This window comes from Dipodomys spectabilis, unplaced genomic scaffold (assembly GCF_019054845.1).
Source record: "Dipodomys spectabilis isolate Male_0828 unplaced genomic scaffold, ASM1905484v1 ptg000001l, whole genome shotgun sequence".
In the NCBI taxonomy this organism is placed as follows: domain Eukaryota; kingdom Metazoa; phylum Chordata; class Mammalia; order Rodentia; family Heteromyidae; genus Dipodomys; species Dipodomys spectabilis.
Window position 1 is genome coordinate 22,778,222 of NW_024870678.1, and position 22,931 is coordinate 22,801,152.

The window sequence follows — 22,931 nt, forward strand, 5'->3', positions numbered from 1 at the left end:
TGAACCCATGCTAAATTAGAATGTCAGAATAACAAGGTATTCAATTTTTACCTTTTCTTCTTTGCGTCTGTCCTTCTTTTCTTCATTATTTTCCATGGTCTCTTCTTCATCTTCAACAATCCCATCCCCTTGGTATTTGTCATGAGTCCATTTTGGACTACTACCTGATTTTTTGAAATTAAAGCGCCCTCTGCCACGTTGAAAAGTACCACGACCTCTTCCTCTTTTGGCCCAATAATCCACACCATCATCTCTATCATCATGCTACAGAAAGGTTAAAAAAAAGAAAAATCAATGAATCTTTCTTGTAAAGATGATTGCTTCTTCAATCATAAATCATATAATTATTCGTCTGGAGATTAATAATGTTCTAAAGCATAGTAAAACAAACAATATAACTGATTTGTTTTTCAAGAAAAAAAATTTTTTTCAACAAAAAAGTTCCATTCTCAAAGAACAATTACATCCTACTACTTAATAACCCAAACACCAAGGGTGGCCCAGAGAACTATTTGGGGACTCTCAACTGCTAAATTATTACTTTCAGTATTTTATTTTCGTTTCCATATTAGCCTGTCTAGTCATACTCCACCAGTATAATAACTCTACTTGTTATTCACCATTACAGTAAAATAAAACCACCAATGTGTCCACAAAAATACCAGTCATAAGGTTGTGGCAAAGGATGTAGCAAAAAGCCACACAAGTGCCACTGTAATACCGTAACATTCATTAAATATGTGGCAAGAAAATTATATCCTACATACAAAAACATTTTAAAATCTCATCAAGAAGTATACATACATTCTTCTGGGCTAGACTGTCAATATCAAATCACAATGGCATAGTTTCTAGTGTAATATATTTCACCTACTTCTAAACTGTAGTTCCTAATGTAATATGCCTCAGTTATCTTCTTTTGTACTATAGCTATTTCATTTGAACCTTTTGTCACAATTAGCTTTATAAATACATATTCTCTAACTTGCAAATTATTCACAAAACCATCTACAAAACTGAAAAGTACTGGACTTTGTAGATGAGTAAAAAATTACCTTGTACTGAGATAGTACAAGACAGTAAAAGATTACAAAGAAGAAAGGACTTCCTAACTATTAATCTTTTCCAAGTTAATGAAAGGGAATATATATGGATGACTCTATGAATGATTTCTGGAATTAACAAAGGTACAAATTTAAGTATGTCAGGAAAACCTTCATTTCAAAATACACTATTTTAAAAGTCTGTCACTTAAAAACACTGCCTACACAATTATGTTGTATCATGCTCCCTATGGCATTAATATCCAACTTTACAGCCTTCAGTATTCCTATTATTCATTAAGTCTGGAAGTAACAGTATGGTTTTAAATATTACAGAAACCACAACTATATATGTAACTTCTGAGAATTTATCTACTCACATAAATAATTGGAAATCAAAAGAGAACAAAAAAGGAATCAGAAAAGGTACCTACTCGCTAAGCACTGAATGGAAGATGATAATTATTTCTAAAGTTCTTTCTATGGGTATGCCGTTATTCTACATCATTTACCTGTATTTACTTACCTAAACTCTAAACATTTATGTAAAATACTGTTAGCATCCCTCATTTACAGATTAAAAAAATTAAGGCACATTAAGCACAGAATCAATTTCCCAGATATGCTATTATTAGGTATCTTAGAGTTAGCAGAAAAAGGAAAAGCAGTGGCAAAACTAGATGCCAGAGTTAAACTAGCAATTATTTTTAGATACTTTTTTTAACCTAAAGTTTCAGATGATAATGTAATAGCTAAATATACACTAAGCTGGGGATCTGAGGGAATCCTAATAGCTATTTAAATTTTTTGATGCTAACCATGCTCTTAATACTCAAATTCTGACACCCAAAATTTCTACCTCAATATTAAGATTTCATAGATGGCAAACAATCAGAAGTTAAGATAGTTACACACAGGTAAAAAATAATTTATAAAAAAAAGTCCACTTTAGAATGAAACTTTCTGGATCCTCTTCTTTCCTTTACATAAAAGAATCAACTTTCAAAAAAAAAAAAAAAAAAAAAAGAATCAACTTTCAAGGGACTTATTCATCCTCTGAAGAAACATATCAACTCAAAACTGGGAACTTATCCACTTCAGTGCTGTCTTGCTTATTTCATTCAATTCTTCATACTCACCCCCATCAAGGTTGTCCTACCTAATACTAGTTAGCATCTCCCCTGGAATTCCTATTATTGAAAACATTACTGTGCTCTTTCATAAACTCAGTTTTGACATGGGAAGTTTCAAAAGACAATACAACCAAATGCTACTGTAGTTTTACAGTACTTTCACAAATCTAGCTCAGGAGTTCGATGTATGTGCTCAAATTCTAACTCCAATCTTACAAGCCATATAATAGTCAAGCTATTCAATGCCTGTTTCTTTTTTCTGTAAAAACACTTCACTTTAGGAACACTGTGAGTTAGTACATGTGAAACATTTAAACTCCTATGAAATACTAATATTTCATTGAAGGGAACAACATTTTTATGTCACCCAGTTATGTGGAAAGAACCTAAGGTAGGATATAGGTATAAATATCAATTTTTTTCTGACTTGCAAACCATTTTAGTTTAGTTTCATCAACACTAACTTTCTAAACAAGTCACAATATCTTTACCTAGGATGCAAACTATTTTAAATTCAATATCTATGTAAAACTGAAAGTTACCATTTCATTATATATTAAGAATAAAAATAACTATGGGAATTATTTATGAAGAAAATTAAGGTCTTCTACTTGATATTTTACTCAATATCAACATGATACATAAATACACTTTATACACAGACCAAAATTTCAAAGTATAGTTCAAAATAGCAATGTATAAAGTATTAATTTTACAGATAAGTTGCTGGATTCTTTAACACCCTGGTATTATCAATAAAACTACCGCCAACCTAAAATGATTATATCTCCATTTAGATAAAACTCTATTATAGCAGAATCTGAATGATTAACAGCAGGTAGATTTTCATAATTACAATCTACTGGCTCACTATTCACTTTCTCTTATTCTACTTTTCATACTTGGTCCACTTGTCTGGCTTTTATTATCATTACTCCAGTCCCACATTTGAGACAATGATCTTTCAATCCTCTTCTAAATACAAGATCTTATCATACCTGTAATGGTGAACTATAAAATGATGCTTCTGATCTACATTATTGGATATATCTGCACTTGATTACCTTCAGTCACTTCAAATTAAGAACAGAGTAAGTTTCTCCTTAATGCAGTTACCTGTTCTCTAGAATTTCCTCTTCCTACCAACATCCAATTAAGATTGTCACACAGTTCCCATAAATGTTTTCTCATATTTTCTAAAATATAGTACCCTACTACTTCACTCAATAACTCTCAAATCTTGTAACTATTCTAATCATTATCCCTTTCCTAAACCTTACTTAGAACATAAATTTACAGCCAGGGGGGAGGGGGGAGGCTGGGAAGGGATGTGAAGGGTAAACAAAGGAGGAGGCTGCAATGCTTGGTAAGAAATGTACGCATTATCCTGCCCATGTAACTGTAACTCCTCTGTACAGTATGTTCACAAATAAAATTAAATTAATTAAAAAAAAAAAATTTACAGCCAGGGAATCACAGTATCAGAGTACAATGGTATATGCCTGTCATTTGGGCAACAAGAAAACACAAATTAAGGATCACAGTCCAGGCCTGCCTGGGCATAAAGTGAGACCCTATCTTGGAAATAACCAATGAGGAATGATAGAAGAGGTAACTCTGATGAAGATTCATTCATAATATATGTAAATTGATATGTTCAACTGAAAGCCCTTTACAACTCTTTATAAAGATAATTAGAAAAGGGAAAGGGGCAGCAGAGTAGCTCTAGTGGTAGAGCACCTGCCTTACAAGCACAAGACCCTGAGTTCAAACTGTACTAAATAACATTTTTAAAAAATGTTTTAGGTTCTGCTGTCTGACACTTGTAATCCTAGATACTCAGGAGGCTGAGATCTGAGGATGCATGTCCAAATCCAATTTTGTCTGAAAACTCTGAGACTCTATTTTCAATTTTTTCATAAAAATCCAGAAGTGAATGGAGGGGCAAAAATCTAAGGGAGAACACCCTGGCATTAAGTTCAACTCCCTGTTTAAAAAAACAAAAACAAAAACATAATGTTTATATGTAAATTCTGAAAACAAAAAATAGATGAACCTTTTGAAGTTATCTTTTTCATTTTTGAATATCAACTCAAAAACAACATACCCTGAGTTTCTCAGCAGTAAAAGCAAGTATTATACATCATACACAAAAAAAAGGTGGGGCTGGGAAGGTGGCTCAGTGGTAGAGTGCTTGCCTTGCATGCATGAGGCCCTGGTTCGATTCCTCAAGCACCACATAAGCAGAAAAAAGCTGGAAGTGGTGCTGTGGCTCAAATGGTAGAGCACTAGCCTTGAGCTGAAGAGCTGAGGGACAGCGCACAGGCCCAGAGTTCAGGCCCCACGACTGGCAAAAACAAAAAACAAAAAAAGTAACTCTTTCAATTTCCAAAAGAGGCAAATGAAAGTTAACTTTTAAGTATTGTCAATTTTCTACAAATTCACTTCAGAATACCATTTACACTCAACAAAGCAAGTGTGTCATAATTGTTTTAATCATAAAAAGTCAAATTAAGAAAGCATGCTCTAAAACCCTTACCATTTTTTCTTTGCTTCCTCCAAACAACTTACATTTCACAACTAGCCTTAGAAATGTAACTTCACTGATAAACATTTCTCTTCCTTTTAATGCAAGACAGTTTTTCCCCTTGACAAACTGCAAAAAATTATAATCTAGAGATCCCAAAGAAGCCAGAACCTCAAGCTCTATCCTTTGAAATCTACTTCAGAGGCAAAAGCATTCCACCAAAAGATCAAAATCAGTGTATCCAGTAATTGCATTTTCTAGAATGTGATTTTTTTATTTTCCTTCTTTTTTTTTTTTGGTCGGTCATGGAGCTTGAACTCTGGGCCTGGGCACTGTCCCTGAGCTCTTCAGCTCAAGGCAAGCACTCTACCACTTGAGGCGCAGGTGATTGAAGAGTCTCACAGACTTTCCTGCCCCGGCTGGCTTTGAACTGAGATCCTCAGATCTCGGCCTCCTGAGTAGCCAGGATTACAAGTGTGAGCCACTAGCACCAGGAATATTTTCCTTTTATTCCAATAAATTTGACAACATTCCTAAGACCCTAAATCTTTTCCTGACTTTTATTTAAAGAAATAGCTGTGATGAAAGAGGATATAAGAAGTCTCAAATATCTCCATCTTATAGACAAATATGAAAAGTATGTTAAGCTCAACTACAAATTATGTTCTCTGAATATTGCTTATGTTTAGTTTATCCTGATCAGCCTAGCCTATTTGTGATTTCAAGGAAAACAAAGTAAGGGACCCACATTTTCAGCTTTTAATAGTGATATTTTTAATGGTTTCCCAAGTTATGGTGAATTCTCCTCGTGAATATCTGTACTCAAATGTATTCGCCTATTATGTTCTGAAAATGAATGCAAACCAAATAAATACAGATTTCTAACACCCACCAAGAAGTACTTCTTGCTCTTTGGGGTATATTCTGGATCCCATTCCTCTTCCTTCGGTCTCTTTTGAAAAGTAGTATTTGAGTTGTTTGGACCAGTATTTGTCCCAGCAAAAACTCCTCTGGCTCTTCCTCTGCCTCTAATTCGAAACTGATTAACATTAACAAAATTGTTTAGTAATGCAATCGAAGGTATTTAGTTACATGCAAACTCTAACTTTATTGCAGTAACAATAAAAAAACATGTCCTAATTTCCTACCTAAATATCTCTCTCTCAGCACCACTGAGGATTGAAACGTAGCCGATGTATAGCATAGGCAAAAAAAAAAAAATTTTAAATAGAAAAACTAAAACCCTTTAGGTACTCAAAATTGAGTAGGTTAAGAAAAACAAGCTGTGTTAGAAGGCTGCCCAAACTAGTATTTTAAAATACAGAATATTTCCCCTTTTCTAGTGTCAAACATTATCTAATTCTTCTGAATTACCCAAAAGTAGGAGTCCAAAGTGTTTAACCACTTCTTTAACAATGTGAAAGCTCTTCTCTTTCCCAATAATCTAATTAATGAACACTACTAATAACCAACTCAACAGAGCTCAAAGTAGAAAACAATCTAGAAATTAAAAAGATAAGAAGATATGCTACTTTTGAGGACATTCATTATAGCAAGTTTACATGGAGATAATTTCTGCTATGTAGAATAAAAGGGAAAGTTACATGATTTTCTATAATACACAAATAAGCAAGGATTTGAAGAAAAAAAGCAAAAATGAAGTAGTTCCAAAAAAAGGCAAAAATGAAGTAATTTCAATACAGTGATGAACACAGCAGTGTTTTTAGCTTTTTTAAACAGCCTTTTGACCTGTAAGCAACTGTGGAAATGAAGCTAAAACATAACTGTCTTTGAATCTTGAGTCTTTAAGGACTGTTTATACTTACAAAATATCTATACTTACAAAGCACAGAGACTTCAAGTTCTCAAAGTGGCATTTCATCTTAAAGAGGATACTTGAGATGCCACTGCATTTTCTAAGACTAAGTCTAAGATTAAAAATAATGCCTCATAAAACAATCCCTAGATCATCTACTTGATTTTCCCTGTGTATACTATTCTAAGGTAAAAAAAATGATCAAAGGTAACTTTCATTACTTACAAAGGTTCCTCGTGGTCTGCTTACTCCTGCAAAGCCTGAGTATTCTTTCAGTTCATGGTGAGTTTTAAAGTCTTCTTCTCTTTCCTTCTTACTCTCCTTTTCTTCTCTAGAACTGGGAGATGAAGGTGATGCTGAAGATGATGATGATCGAGAATGATCTTGCTCTCTACTTTTATGTTTACTATAAAACAAAGGGAAAAATGGGACTATTTTTAAAAACAATCAAGAACCCTGTTGGTATTATAATAAGAGGAATATTTTAAGTCAAACTATCCCCTATTAAAAATATTACATAAGTAAAATAATTGGGTGTTAAATTTTGACACAGTCTACTTCCATTCTCCTTCAGTGTTTGTTCTCTGTCACTAATAACAAGCATAGTATAGCCTGCCAGTTAGAAACTAGTAAATAGTTTGTAAAATTCAAGAATAAAGTTCAGTTCAATATTTTAAGTTAATTTATAAAATCTTTTTAAGGAAAGGAAAAAGAAGAGTGGGAAAAACAATGTTCTAAAGGCCAAGTTTCAAAATAACTGCAGTTTATATACCCTGAATAAGAACAGTTTGTATGGTTTGGGCCATAACATCAATATAGAAATAAAATGCATATGATATTACAAATACCAGTCATAAGTTTAAAAACACGAGTAAAATTCACGATGTACCTAATGAACAGCAAGAAAAACAATTATCTATAATACTTTGTATTCCTATTATTCAACTCTATGATGATCAAATTTACATGAGTCTAATAATGCAACACCCGAAAAGGTCATACCTGGGTAACTCTTACCACTGCTAACAGTATCCATGGAAATATTATTTTGAAAAACTAATACACATCACTATTTCTAGTCCTTCCTCCCCCCCAATTTTTCCCATGTTAAAACCACTAGAAATCAGTTTAAAATTCTTGTACTCTGGGTGTTATGAGTTGAAAAAGTGCGGAATCAAGCATAACGAACCAAAGTTCTTACACAAACTGTTTCTAGAAATGCACTGCATTGAAGTCCAACCTCCTGATGTAGCCTGGATAATAGGACACATTAATTTGTCATTTTTTTTTTCAGTGTTAGCTTGCTATTCCAAAGTTTTTGTCCTCATCCACCATAAGCCGTGTAAAAGACAAATACATTTTTGCTGTAAAACAAATAATTTTAATTGTTTAAATTTAAACATTCGATTACACAGTCAAAATTGAAAGCAATTAAGCTGACAATTATTAAAGGCTAATTAGAAGCTAAAACCTAACAGACAATTTTAACAATTACCTGTCATCTTTGTAAGATTTGTATTCCTTGTAATCTTTTGAAGTTTTTTCCTGCTTTCTTGATCCACTGGATTCCCTGGAGCCCTTGGAATCCCCCCGTTCTTTACTTCTTTCTTTTCTACGACGATCAATGTCATGCCGAAGATCAGCAGAATCACACCTTAATTTTTTATCTCCCTACAAAAGACAGACATAAAATATAGATTTCAGGAAGAAATGGAAAAATATATGTGTATATATAGATATAGATGAATATATGTAGCTAAGATTATGTCAGGTTCTAAATTGGCATTTTTAATGTCAAAAAATAATGGATCATATATATACTAACATCATCCTCAGCTTTTCTTAAAATGTACCTATTGTTTTTACTAAACATTTGTTTTAAAAGCAGTGGGTTTAGAAAAATAACTAAAAACTGTATTACACTTTATAGGATTTATTCAACAAAGCAATTTATAATAAACTTTGGTAAATGCAACGTAAACATTTTTCCACTCAGTATACATCCTCATCCTTCCAAATGGCTTCTTAAAAGTAGTTTAACAATAATATAGTTTGTTACGATGAAGCCTTCTGCTTATAAAGGTCAAAGTATCCTAAAATAATGGTTCTCATTAACTACACCAATTATCATCAAGCTTTTCCCAGATCAATTGACAAACCCAATTAAAAAACACTTCAAAAATAAGATTTCTAATTTCCATAACATGCAAGAATATAATTAATGAAACTAATTGAGGTTGAACAAAGTTCAAAACAAATCAAAAAGATATTATTCGCAATCCTGTACTTAGTATCTTGGGCCATATACTGCCCTTTTTCAATTCAGGTATTGCAACGGACATTAGTTTAACTGGGTCACAGTTCACCTCCTTCTTGTTCCATTGCTTTTTCAAATACTATATAATTTAGGAAGATGAAAAGAAGCATCTAGGAATGAAGAGAAATTATACATCAGTAAGATGCTAAGCAATGTGGATATCCTTGCTAGTATTCAACAATTAAAAAGTATTTACCCAGGGAAGTTTAGCTTTAATGTTTGTAAGCATTCATAATACTCAAAGTGTATATAGAGATACACATATATACACGACTTGAAGATATATCAAGTTGTAAGAACTACTCACCTATTTGCTCCTAGGATAACAAGGGAAAAAAATCTAAGCACAAACAAACCCATTTCCTATTCACCTAGATGTGACCAAGTCCACAGAACAAGATAAGCAAATTACTTTGCAAACTGCAAAGTATATAATACATGTTAATTATTTATTTAAAAAGATGAGCCAGGCACCAGTAGCTCATGCCTATAATCCTAACTACTCAGGAGGCTGAGATTTGAGGATCATGGTTCAAAGCTAGCCCAGGCAGGAAAGTCCGTGAGACTTTTATCTCCAATTAACCACCAAAAAAACAGAAGTAGCGCTGTGGCTCAAATGGTAGAGTGCTAGCCTTGAGCTGAAGAGCTCAGGGACAGCGCCCAGGTCCAGAGTTCAAAGCCCCATGATCGACAAAAAAAAAGTAAAAAATGTCATTTCCACTTGTCCGTCTATCAGTTAGCACTACTACTCTCTCTCTTCTACATAGAAATCAGGTCTGAGTAATGAAAAGAGAAAATATTGTCAGAGCATGAGGACAGAAAAGATTGTTGGAAAAATGTAATTAAGCAATACTGAACCCAAGGTATTGAAGTTAACAGGAAAAAAGTACTCATGTTTTAAAGTCTGTTTTTCCAAAATCAATGTCCTATACACAAAGAAATTACTTTCTTTGTAAGCTCTAGATTCCACATTCAGTAAATTAATGACACACACCACTGAAAGACCTGTATACTGTTACTGTAAAGAACAGCTTCTATAAAAATGCCAGTATTTCAAAACAGCTAAATTATTCCAACTCTGCAGCAGATATATTTATACTTTTTTAACCTCAAGAATCATTGTTCATAAAGTAATTATTTTCAAAATATAAATACTGATGGCCATAATTAGAAGTAAGCAGTACTCCAAAAGATCACTCATCTTCTCAAAACAGGTATGGGATCCCTTCACAACTTTTCTCTAAATTTTTACTATTAGACGTTTTATGACCTCTTCCATTAGCTAGTCTTCTTAGTAAATGTCAAACAAATTATTAGAGTACCCATAACCATTGAATTCCATTCTCATCAAGGCTCTTAAGCATACCACCCAGCCTATCCCAGTGCTTAATCTTCCAGAAGCTCCTTTCTCAAGTGTAAAGCCATTCTTCAAATAGACAAAGTACTCAAATAGTGAGTTTTTGTTCCAAAGGTTTCACTTGTCAACAAGTTCCTGTATACTTAGCCCACATTAAAAATCCTAAAAACAAGAGGATAACTTCTTGATATCCATATTATTTTATGAATAAATTTTGGATACTCTTACCTTAAAACATTACAGAAACCATAATTTAACATATAAATTGCTTTTATACCCTACCTATTCTTTACCGTTTCTCAGGCCTAATATTTTTCTTCAATTAGCATTTTTTAAATTATTCTTGATTTAAGATACTCTAATGTCAGTTTAATTTCCCCAACAAACACAACCATAAATATGATGCATTTAAGTTAAAAGTCAACATTCTAAAGTCCTAAAAAAAATTTAACAATAATATGAATTCCAACTTCATAAAAAGGGAGGGAGAAGAATTAAAAGGCATACCTTCTGATTTTCTTCTTTAAAAACTCTCTCTTCCCCTGCTAAACGCGTATGCTTCCTCAGGGCACTTGGAGAGATGTCAATTCTCCTTAATGTAAAATAAAGTGTATTTGTAACAATTTTCTGCTTCCAAAGAATACACAGCACTTCCCACTGTCATGAGAAAATAATGGTTTCTCTAATTTATTATAGTAAGTCTATTAATTTCTTCTCTTCTGTGCCAGTCCTAGGGTTTGAACTTAGGGCCTCAGTCCTTGTTCCTCAAATTTTTTGTCCATGGTTACTACTGTTCTACCACCTAAGCCATCCTCCACTTCCAGCTTTTTGGTGTTTTAACTAGAGATAGGAATCGCATGCCTTGGTTAGCTTCGAACTGCGATCCTCAGATTTCAGCCTCCACAGTAGCTATAGGATTACAGGCCACCAGTGCCTGGCTAGTCTATTAATTTCTAAAACAAGAAATAAAAATGAGGTAGAGGCATGGCTCAAGTAGTACAGCATATACCTATCAAGCCAAGGCAAAGTTCAAATTCTAATTTCACACACAAAAAAAGGAAAAAGAAAAATATCAATTAAAACGCTTCAGCTAGATGTTTATATATAAATGTAGGTTATTCTTAAAAACATCTAATTTTGTTTTTTTATTTATTTTTTTGGGGAGGGTCCGGTTGTGGGGCCTGAACTCTGGGCCTGGGCGCTGTCCCTCAGTTCTTCAGCTCAAGGCTAGCTCTTTACCACTTGAGCCACAGCGCCACCTCCGGCTTTTTTTCTTTCTGCTTATATGGTGCTGAGGAATCGAACCCAGGGCCTCATGCATGCAAAGCAAGCACTCTACCACTGAGCAACCTTCCCAGCCCCTAATTTTGTATTTTTAGTAGCACATAAATTAAGTTGTACAAGGGACGGGAGTTGTCACATTCCTAAACATATAAACAATGTATCCATATCAATCCTGACCCTTCTCCTCCATCACTCTTCCTTATCTCACACCCCTACTTAAAACAATTTCAACAGACTTCACTGTTCTATTTCTACTTTTGCACATGGACCATGGTCATCATCTATCACCATCTCAATTAGCACCCTCCCATTGATACCTCCCAAAATAGTCTGTATTACTTTCAAAACAAACATTTCTAACACAAAATTGAAATATACTTTTTCTAATAAACATTACCATTTAAGTATTAATCTTCCTGAAATTTTACCCCAATAATCCCAGTGAACACACATGATTGGTGGCTTCTAAGAGCCTCTATATTTTTACACACACAGTTGATCTTCAGTCTCATTCTGTGCCTTTTTTTTTTTTTTTGGTCGGTTGTGGGGTCTACATTCTGGGCCTAGGCACTGTCCCTTAGCTCTTCAGCTCAAGGCTAGTACTCTACCACTTGAGCCACAGCACCACTTCCAGCTTTATCTGCTTATGTGGTGCTGAGGAATCAAAGCCAGGGTATTATGCATACAAGGCAAGCACTCTACCACTGAGACACCTTCCTAGCCCTGCGACTTTCATTTTTAAGCTAGGCCAAATAAAATTTCCAGTGCTTCTTTAGCAGTCACCACCAAAACCTCATCAAGTAGTACAGTGTGTTACTTCAAACCCAGCATCACTAATTATGACAACCAACCAAATGGACATTCTTATTCTGCAGATGAACACTCAGATTAAATAACTTGATCTCACTACAGAACACAATCATTAGACTTAAAATTTTATGAAAATATCTTCTACCTCTCACCAGGTAGTTTAATAAACTTACTAGGAATAAATTCAAGCATTACTTTTTAAGCATCCACTCCCCAAAACACCGCAGTCCTCCCCCTCTTCCCAAAAAACTGATAACTAAATTCTATACTGCATGATTGTTAGTATTTTAAGTTCTAAAAACTTTTAACCAAGAAAAATGAAAATGTCATGTCTTTGAAATACATTTAACATAAAAATTTATTCAACACATACATTCCAACAAAAGTTGGAATGTATCATAGTAGTATACTTCCTTCCTATATGATCTTATTTGAAAGTGCCTTCCTTTCAAATCATTCTTAAATGCAAATTCAATACCACATGTACCTGTGTATCTCAGGGCTCTTTTGCCGGGCACTATGCTCTTCAGTGGCTTTCTGATATGAAGTGAAACGCTCGTTCAGGGTCATTGCAGGTGATTTGAAGTATTGCTCTGTTGATTTAGGAGAAATACTGGAGGATTAGGCATCTTTCAAAATAACACTTCATTTGTGACAGAAGGGCATGTAGCAGGTGAAAAGAAAAACATTCTCAAGAAACCTAGCAGAAGAGAATCCAATGTTCCAAAAACCTCTTTCTTTCCTTTTTAACTTTGTTAGTAAAGATCTTCACAATTCCCTGTCAATACTATTCATAATCCAACAGTAATTGGTAAATTAAGTCAAGAATAGAGCTCCACTTTTAACACACTACTACTTCAAACAAAAAAGTTACAGTAATGTGATATCCTCACACCTTGCTAACTCATGAATCAATGAACCTATTTCAAGTAACTATTTACAGAGAATACGAAAAAAGCACAAAGATAGTTTGAGTAAATTAAAAATTATTTTAAGCACTATGCTAAGATCAACAGAAATGACTTTACAAAAAACAAAAACTGAACACTGCCATTCAATTGGATTTTAATCAATTCACATTCACTAATTACTCCAAAAATCTGGCGTCTTGGCAAACCTGATATCTCATGATATCCTATCTTTCTTTAAACAATTTTTAAATTAGTAATATATCAATGATGATTAGTTTTTAACCAGTTCAAAATACGCTGTAAATGTAAAATAGTAAGACGTATACATGAAATGTTATATTATGAAGTAAGCTATCTGCTTTACAGGTCAATGTACATCTGTGTCAACTTACCGCCCAATATCCAGCACATGTCTCATAACCAATCATTAAAACTTGAAATGGCCACTACAAGGGTAGTGCCTCAATAATTCCATGAAACCCAGGAATTTGAGCTAGCAACTCAGTTTTTATGCCATTTTTGCCAGGAAGACAGAAGATTCAACTTTGCCTGTATCTTTCAACAGCTATTTTACTTTGAAACATGGATTTTTGCCATTTCAAAACATATTCCAGGACCTAGTTACAATGAAAAAGAAAACATCACTGGGCATTTTCAGCTCTATATAAATAAAGAGCTGTTCAGATCGGTTGCACAACACCAATTATGAAATGTAACTACAGTTCTTTTTTTTAAAAGTTAAAAAAAAGAAAGGAAAAAGGAAAAAAATTATCAAAATCTGATCTCAAAATTCAGAAAATTGTAAAGTCAGGGCAAAAAAAGGCAAAAAAAGGCAAAATGTTAATGTTTCATATTTAAGGTACCACAGTAATATGGTCATAAACTGGTTCACAAATTATAAATAGCAAAATAGCAAAGTCTTTTGATACCATGTTTTAAGTAATTACAGCCAAAAAAGAAACTCAGTAACTATTTAAATACTGTTTGAAACATCAAGGACATAAGTAATTCCTAGTGACAAGTTTCAACTATGTGTTACTGTCATGACACACTTTTTTAAAAACACTTTTAAATACCAACAGTCCATAGAGTATGTCCTGAGAACCTACTAAGCATAAAAAACCTTAACCTAATTGTCCAAAAAAGTGATATTCAAAAAACTCTTTAAAACTAGAGCATATTGATGAATATATAAAATCATTACTTTAGTTGACATGCACACACTTAAGACTTTATGTAACATGCTCATAGATTTCTTGAAATTACACCCCTTAAAAAGCCCTAGTAAACTTTCTCTGGTTTATCATTCTTAAAAAACTAAGAGTTATAAAAACAAATTAAGTAGCACAGAAGAGAAGTAGTAATACTATGTTTCCTGTATTTTCAGATTTCATCAGTTAAACAGAAAATTTGTTTATGAAATTGCTATAAATCTATGCCAACAGTACATTATCACAAGTCACAGGCATATAATAAAGATGATCTTTATAAATATATAAGATAAAGATGATCTTCAGTTCATTTTAAAAAGATTTTCAGCAGTACAAATATTTTCTAGTACTTTGGTCAGTTTCTCTTAAATATCTTCAGGAGTTTCAATACCTGTGCCACATAATTTTCCCCCAAAATTTAATAGTACTGATGGATACCCACTAGCTTTGAAACACATTAGTAAACCTACTTATTTTTTTATTTGCATGCAGGAGATGTTTAATTTATGACACTAAACATACTATGCATACCTTTAACATGATGAACCAAGGACACAATGTGCTGTATAAAAGACTCTGAAGTGCTTTTGCTGGCCTGAGGCAACTTAATGTGGTCAAAGATGGATCGGAATTCTTGCTCCTTCTTGACAGAATGGACAAGCGTACTAGCAAGTAGCCTGTCTTTAGTCAAGGAGGCAGGTCTGGAACATATCAATAACAAACACACACACAAACAAAATACACCATTGGTTTTAATGCAAAAACTATCTGTTCAGAAAATAAGGTAACTGTAACACCAATTACCCATAGATTACTTACAGGGCACCAATGTGGAATTACCTGTTAGAATCATCAAGAGGAACAGGTGCCATTTTGAGTTTGACTTCAGGACGATGAGAATCACTGGCTATCATTTTGATCCTAAGTGGACTCTCCTCCCTGAAGGTAGATTTTTCTCTTGCATCCAGATTCTTATGGAGAGGGGGACTGTAATCAAAGAGGTCTTTGAGCTTTTCAGACTTTACCTGCTCAGGTGACTGAGTTTCTTTTTTTACTGTTATTCTTTCAGAACTTTTGTCTTCTTCCTTGTGTTTATCTTTTGCAGTGCTAGGCCTTTCCACTACGTATCCAGTCTCTTTAAGTTTGTAACTTTTTTCTTCTCTAAATCCATCACTTTCTCTATTGCCTTTCAGTGAAACTTTGGACTTGTACTTGGGTCCTTCCTCCTCAGTATTCCGGTGAGATGCAGTAGCAAAACTCTTACCCTGATCTGCAAGGACTGATTTCCTAAACTGTCTATAATCCTCTGTTTCCTCTGTGTCATCCCCTTCTGAATCATTAAACTTTTGTTTTCCAGACTCTTTATCACTGAAGTAATCTAGGACTTCCTGATCTTCCCACTCTCCCTCTGTCCTCCCTTTCTCTGATCCTTTCTCCTTTGGAGCTTCTTTATCCCTAGTATTACCCCTATCAAGCAGGAATACTCTAGACTCTTCATCTGTGAACCTGTGAATAAACAAAGAAGAGGATGGTAACTCTGGACTGCATTTTTTGTAGATCACTTACATATACTTTAATGTGTTGTCCTAGTATCAAAGGATCAGCAATGAGAGAAAATAGATAATCTTAACTTCTGATGCATAGAGTAGACCATACATATTATCTATAACATTTCTACTTGTAATTATACTGATTTCACTTATCTGTCACTATAAACAAGAGCTCATAAGGATAATGTTATAACTCCGAATGAATCACAAAATGGCTCATACAAATTGTTACAGAAAATGATTTCTGGCAATATTTAATAAGAGCCGAATATAAATCCAATAAAAAAATTGAGGTTCCAGACTTCACAGTGCCAATTTTTCTAAGTTCCTTACTTTTAGCAACCAATTTTCATTATGCCTTGTTAGCAACTCTGTCTACAATACTTGAGAGAATCTGCATAAACTATAAATTTCATTAGAGTCAGTAAGAATTAGCATCATCTTTTCTAAAGCCAAGTAAAATTTATTAAACATTGACAGGTAGGCAATGTATATAGTACTACAAAAGAACGTATAAATGTAACACGTACTCTTCCCTCCCCCCCCCCGCCGTAGGTTGTGGGGCTTGAACTCTCTGGGCTTGGGCGCTGTCCCTGCGCTCCTCAGCTCAAGGCGAGCGCTCTACCACTTGAGCCACAGCACCACTTCTGGTTTTCGAGCGGTTTATTGAAGAGTCTCACGGGCTTTCCTGCCCAGGCTGGCTTTGAACTGTGATCCTCAGATCTCAGCCTAAGTAGCTAGCATTTCAGGGGTGAGCCACCAGCGCACATACTCTTTATGTAGGTCATATGCTAGTGAAGGAAAAGCTTTCAATAATCTAGCACAAAAAAAATTCTGGAACTGATTGTGCTCTATACTACTCAATTTCTTCTTGTTTCTGTTAATTCTGGACTAAAAATGGATAAAATTAAAATGGATGTTATTAAAACACTTAACCTCTCAAAATTTTCTGATTAAAAATAGTTGTGGAATCCTGCCATAAAGTAGGAAAACAGCTAAATACTAGATTAAATTTTACTATTATAATCTCAATTCCTCCTTTAGTTATTACCTTTTTAAGAACTTTCCAGTCTTTGCAGTTTCCTGATCTCCATCAGGATAAAATGAAGAACGTCCTCTAGACTCATCTCTTGGAGCATTCTGTGGTGTGATTGTCTTTGCAGGGCTTCTTCGTGAAGGGATATGATGAATTGGACTATTCTGGGAAGGACTGTATCGACTAGATCCATTTCCAACAGAACCAGACCCAGATCTTTCAGGACTATGCTGAATGGAATGTGAATGTTGAGAGGGGGTATTTTTTGCAGAGTGAACTGTACTAAGCATGGGGGCATCTGAGCAAGATGAACTTTGACTAGGTGGTGTAGGAATAGGTGAAGGACTATGAGGTGACCTGGGACTATTATCATAAGCTGAAAGGCCTGGCCAAATATCACCAGATGTGGCCGATTTGTTAAACTCATCAATAGATTCAGATGGATCATGTTCAAATGTATCCTTCGGCTCCTCCTGTGATTTACTTTTCATTGGACTCTCTTCTTGAGGTTCCCCTTCAGCTTTTTTGGTTTGTTTTTCCTGAGACCCTCGTCTTTTAGAGACTGGAGATTTGCTATATGGGGATGAAGAACGAGATGATGATGATCTTGGAGACCTAGAGGATCTATATGACCGACGAGATCTGCTTCGAGATCTTTGAGAAGAGACAGATCTTCTTTTTGGACTCCTGGACCGTGAACGACCTCGTCGAGGACTCCTTGAGTGCCTTCTATTCCAAACAGGTCTATAACCACCACGATGATATCTACCTCCTCCTCCTTGATAATACCCTCTACCCCTTCCTCTGTACCCATAAGGTCGTCTCATTCCTCTATTATTTCTGTAATCTCGACGATAATCTCTAGAATATATACGATCTCTACTACGAGATCTTGAATATGTCCTGGAACGAGACCTAGAACTAAAAATGAAATAAATATCAATGTGAGAAAAATGAAGCATTTTCTAAAGCCCCATTTATTTATTGCTTCTAGTTTCTAATTTTTTTAAGTAATACACTTCTGAGAACTAAGGCCTAAGAAATGAACATACCAAAAATAGGGCAAAAACCAAGTTACATGTATCAGCAAATTACATCTAGGTTGGCCCTTAAAGAGATAATGTAAAAAAAAAGGAGAAAAGGATTACACACTATTATATATAGTGAAACACCACTGGTATTCAGCAAAATTAGGCCTAGAAAATGAATATGAAAACAATATATATTTTTTTTTTTGGATCCGGTCGTGGGGCCTGAACTCTGGGCCTGGGTGCTGTCCCTCAGCTCTTCAGCTCAAGGCAAGCACTCTATCACTTGAGCCACAGCACCACTTCCGGCTTTTTTGCTTATGTGGTGCTGAGGAATCGAACCCAGGGCCTCATGCATGCAAGGCAAGCGCTCTACAACTGAGCCACCTTCCCAGCCCCGAAAACAATATTTTTTAATGGCTGGCCATTAAAAAATTTATTTATTTATTTTCAACATGTGGCTTCTACTTTCTGTGCTATGTATGTAATACTATTTGAAGAAAACCAGTTATATTTTTTAATAAAATAAAAATCAAGAATAGACTATAAAACAATACAGTACCAAGTAATTCTTACATTTTGCTATCTTTTAATGGTATGGAACATACAAAGAAATCCATTCTATACTAGCATAGTACAAAATAAGGATTTGGGATCTGGATTCAAACCCAAACACGGCTACTTACTAAACTGTAATTGGGGAAATTATCAATTTTTTAAATTGAGTACAACAGATTTATGCCACAGAATGAAGTAATTTTTAATTGGCTGACTGGCCTTCTAGATGAATACAGCACTGAAGTTATTATCAATTAAAAAATTCAAGGCACGTCAAATTCACGATCAAATTCACCTGTATCTCTTCTTTCTAGAGTGTGATCTTGATCTTGACCGAGAACTAGACTGTGATCTAGATTTTGATCTTGAAGAATGTGATCTAGAATTGGAGCGACCCATTTCGTTTCTCCTAATCAAACGAAAGAGTAAAAAAGATTTAAAAAAAAAAATCACAATATGCACCAAGAAGTTTCACTTTAGCATTTACTTTATGTACAGATAACAAGTAGATTTAGTCCAATTTGATCCACTGTCCCTGAGTAAATTTTGTTTTCACCTCATGACAAATATTGTATATTGATGATTTAACGGAAGATTTCTATGGACTGAACACCTATAATATATCGCAACCTATTAAGGCAGTAGTCATAGAAGCCAGAAAAAGCAGTATGACTGCAGCAGCACAATCCATGCTCAAAACAACTACTTCCTATATAATCAGGGGAAATTATATGACAGTATCACAGACAGGAAACTGAAACAAAATTCAAAAATAAAGTCAACAGTCATCACAGTGCTTTACTGCTTTGAAATGGGACTGACATATATATAAAATATTATACATATATATGCATATATTATATACTGTAACTATTACATATTACATTATATATACTGTATTCAGTATATGTACTAAAACAAAATACAAAAATAAACATAAGTCATTACAGTGCTTGACTGCTTTGAAATGGGACTAACCACTCATTTTATACTTACAATAGTCTCTGAACAGCTGGAACTTACATGACAATGTCTATCCCTATAACTTGCAAGAAATTCAAAAAGGATTCAACAAAAACATACTAGAACTACCGAGAGAGAGAGGGGGGGGGGGGGAGGAGGGAGAGAGAGAGACCAGACTCTTGTGTTCATTAAACTAGCAAAAAAGCCAAAAGTGGAGCTGTGGCCAAGTGCTCATCTTAAGGAAAAACTCAAGTACAGTTCCTAGTCCCTCAATTCAAATCCTTGTACTGGTGCAAAGAAAAAGAGAGAAGGGGAAGAGAGAGAGGGGGAGGAAAGGAGGAAATGAGGAAAGGAAGGGAGGGGAGAAAGAAAGAAAACTAGCAAGCAAAGAGTTGAAGTTCAAGAGATAGTGTCTTCCTAGCCAATTCACATTTGCTAGTTCAAACAGTACCATTACCAAAGAAAACAGGTAAAACTCACATATGTACCAAATGCTGTATTTCACTATATTTTTTAAATTTTTTAATGAACTAGAAGAGAACGGGGGAAGGGGTGACATTGTCCAAAAAGAAATATAGTCTTTACTTGATTTATGTAATTGTAACCCCTCTGTAACTTCACCTTTATAATAATAATTTTTTTTAATTTTTTTCAATGACTCTTTTTAAGTCTACACATTCTTTTTTAAATTAATTTATTTTTTGCCAGTCCTGGGGTTTGAACTCTGGTCTCTGTCCCTGAGCTGCTTCTGTGCAAGGCTAGTGCTCTACCACTTGAGCAACAGTGCCACTTCTGGCTTTTTCTGAGTAGCTTATTTTTGGACATAAGAGTTTCACAGACTTTCCTGCCTGGACTGGCTTATAACAACCATCCTTAGATCTCAGTCTTCTGAGTGGCTAGGATTACGGTCATGAGCTCCCAGCTTGTACATTCTTTCTTAGCCTCTTAATTTATACCATATACTATTGACCCTTCAAACTATTCAGGGGAATTGAGGTGAGATTCAAGTGGTAGAGCATCAGAGATGAAAAAAAAGCCAAGTGAAAACACCCTGAGTTGAAGTCCCAAATTAGAAGTTCAAATCTCAAATTAGAAGCACTGACACTCATGGAATCAAAAATCCAGATATTAACCTGATTCCCCCAAAACTTCACCAATAAACTGTTGTTGACTAAAGCCTTACCAATAAAGAAAATTAACACATTCTATAATTTAGAGTGTTATATACTATAAAAAAAAAATAAAGCAACACAAAATTTACTGGAGAAACAAAATATTCAGAGGTGACCAGCAATCACAGGGCCAACAATTTTAAGTGGATACAATACTTAATATTACCACTATAATATGAACAGGTGATTATGAAATTATTACAGCATAAGTGAACTTTTTCTACTTATGAATGCTGCATCTTTACATTTGTTTACATTTCTCAACTGCAAATGTAGCCATAACACCTGTATATGTATGTGGATAAATTTTAACATTTTGTAAGAAATATATTTTTATATTAGCAAAGGCCAATTTCATAAATATATTTTATGTGTTCCTTAAAATATCGCGTCCCATAACCCTTCTATTTCTTCTAGACTACATGATTCATCTCCAAGTTTTTTCAAACTCACAAATCTCTAAAACCATCCATGTAAATAAAGTAGACCCACCAAAATTCAAACTTGCATTATTCACAGGTCAATTATGTATTTCCAATCTTCAACTAATTTACTATTTAAAATAAGTCATCATTTCCTTATAAATCAACTTACTGAACTAACTGCCTGTATTCTCATATACTTAAGTCACTTGCTAAGCCAGTGCTTCCAAGGCCTGAGCCAGGCTCTGAGCCCAAAACCAAACATTTCTAAAGGCATTTATTTTACAAGCCTAGTTTTTTGCTCAGTATTATAAAAACATTTAGAGATAAAATTTGTGTATTTTCTCAAAGAACATAAATGAAAATTTCATAATTTAAGAGAAATATTTCAAAATGGGTATAATTGTTCTTTTAATAACAAGAAAGACAGACAAAATATATAGCTTCAAGGCTCAAAAAGGCAGAATAAAAATTCGTCTAAACATGAAATAAATTCAGCATTACCAGGGAATCTTCTACCAGTAGAGTACCAGGCAAATTTGGTTTGGCAAATTATGTGGGGCTTTTTTTGTTTGTTTTTGTCGGTCATAGGACTTGAACTCTGGGCCTGGTCGCCTGTCCCTGAGCTCTTTAGCTTGGTTAATGCTTTACCATTTGAGCCATAGTACCACTTCTGGTTTTCTGGTGGTTAATTAAAGAGTCTCAAAGACGATCCTGCCCTGGCTGGCACTGAACTGATGAGTAGCTAGGATTACAGGCGTGAGGCACCGGCACCCAGCAAATTATCTGATTTTTTAACAACACATTAAAATGGGTTTAAAAAAACACATTTAAGCCAGATGCAGTAGTAACCACTTTTATCCTATCAATTAGGAAACAGGAAGGTCACAAGTTCAGTGCTAGACCATAGTAAGATTCTGGTCTTAAAGGGGAAAGAGGAGACCACATTCACAGTTTCTAAAATAGGGATTCTACATAATCCTATGTTGTGACACTATTGCTACTTGATTTCAAAATATTACACTTCTCAAACTTTAAAGAACATACCTGTGTAATTTATCACTGTAATTAGGTGTCAAGAAATGGCTAGGTTCCTCTATCTCACACCTGTAAATCCTAGCAATTTTGCAAACTGAGATAGGAAGGCTCAAGGTTCTAGGACAGCCCAGGCTGAAAAACCCATAAGATTTTTCTGCTCCCAGTGTATTTTTAAGGTTTGGCTTTTTATCATGTCAGTTTTGGTCATTTGTTGTTTTGTGTGGTACTGAGCTCATCAAACGAGCTTTGAACATATGACGCAAATGCTCTACCACCAATTTTTATTTCCAATTTTTGTTCCTTTTAAATATATACCTAAAATTCAAAATAAGTAGAAAACATACTTACAAAGCAGTTACCAGTCCAAAAGAAATTTGGATTAACATTTCTTTCTGTCCTCTACAAAAATATTCATGGCTAAAGCAAGTTAAGCTCTCACTTAAGACTGCCTGCATTCAAATCCACACTAAGACATGTTCTGAGGTAACCTTTGGCAAATTCCTAATTTCTAAGCCTGTGTCCTCAATTTATAAAATTAAGAAAATTATACCAACCAGTTTCATAGTTATAGTCAACTAAATGAGCTAAACATTTTTGTTAATGTTTTGCACATAAACAATTTTAATGAGCTTAACACCAAAATAGAAAATATTTCATTTGCTTGAAGAAGTTGGGTTAAGTAGCAAGATCCTGAACCAGGAATGATGGCAACAAGATGTAATTCTAGCACTGTGAAGACTGAAGCAAAGGGGGGA

The 22,931-nt window shown here is 34.5% G+C and overlaps 1 protein-coding gene across 7 annotated transcripts in view; it reads right to left on the reverse strand.

The window, feature by feature from the left end:
• Bclaf1 (BCL2 associated transcription factor 1) overlaps positions 1-22,931 on the reverse strand; it is a 32,497-nt gene that overhangs the window by 3,373 nt on the left and 6,193 nt on the right. For 3 of the 7 annotated variants that reach the window (XR_006149228.1, XR_006149224.1, XM_042691395.1), the window contains exons 3-12: positions 18,877-18,990; positions 17,011-17,916; positions 15,250-15,915; positions 14,941-15,110; positions 12,775-12,880; positions 10,701-10,785; positions 8,015-8,190; positions 6,745-6,925; positions 5,596-5,742; positions 52-264 (exon numbers count right to left, since the gene is read on the reverse strand). Coding sequence is in view for 5 of the 7 variants with exons in the window: in XM_042691395.1 (XP_042547329.1) it covers positions 52-264; positions 5,596-5,742; positions 6,745-6,925; positions 8,015-8,190; positions 10,701-10,785; positions 12,775-12,880; positions 14,941-15,110; positions 15,250-15,915; positions 17,011-17,916; positions 18,877-18,980 (2,754 nt within the window). In the remaining 2 variants the exon portion in view is untranslated. Of the gene's footprint in view, positions 1-51; positions 265-5,595; positions 5,743-6,744; positions 6,926-7,811; positions 7,884-8,014; positions 8,191-10,700; positions 10,786-12,774; positions 12,881-14,940; positions 15,111-15,249; positions 15,916-17,010; positions 17,917-18,876; positions 18,991-22,931 lie in introns of those variants that run through there. The other 4 variants (XM_042691556.1, XM_042691720.1, XM_042691639.1 and 1 more) reach the window with 4 other exon arrangements.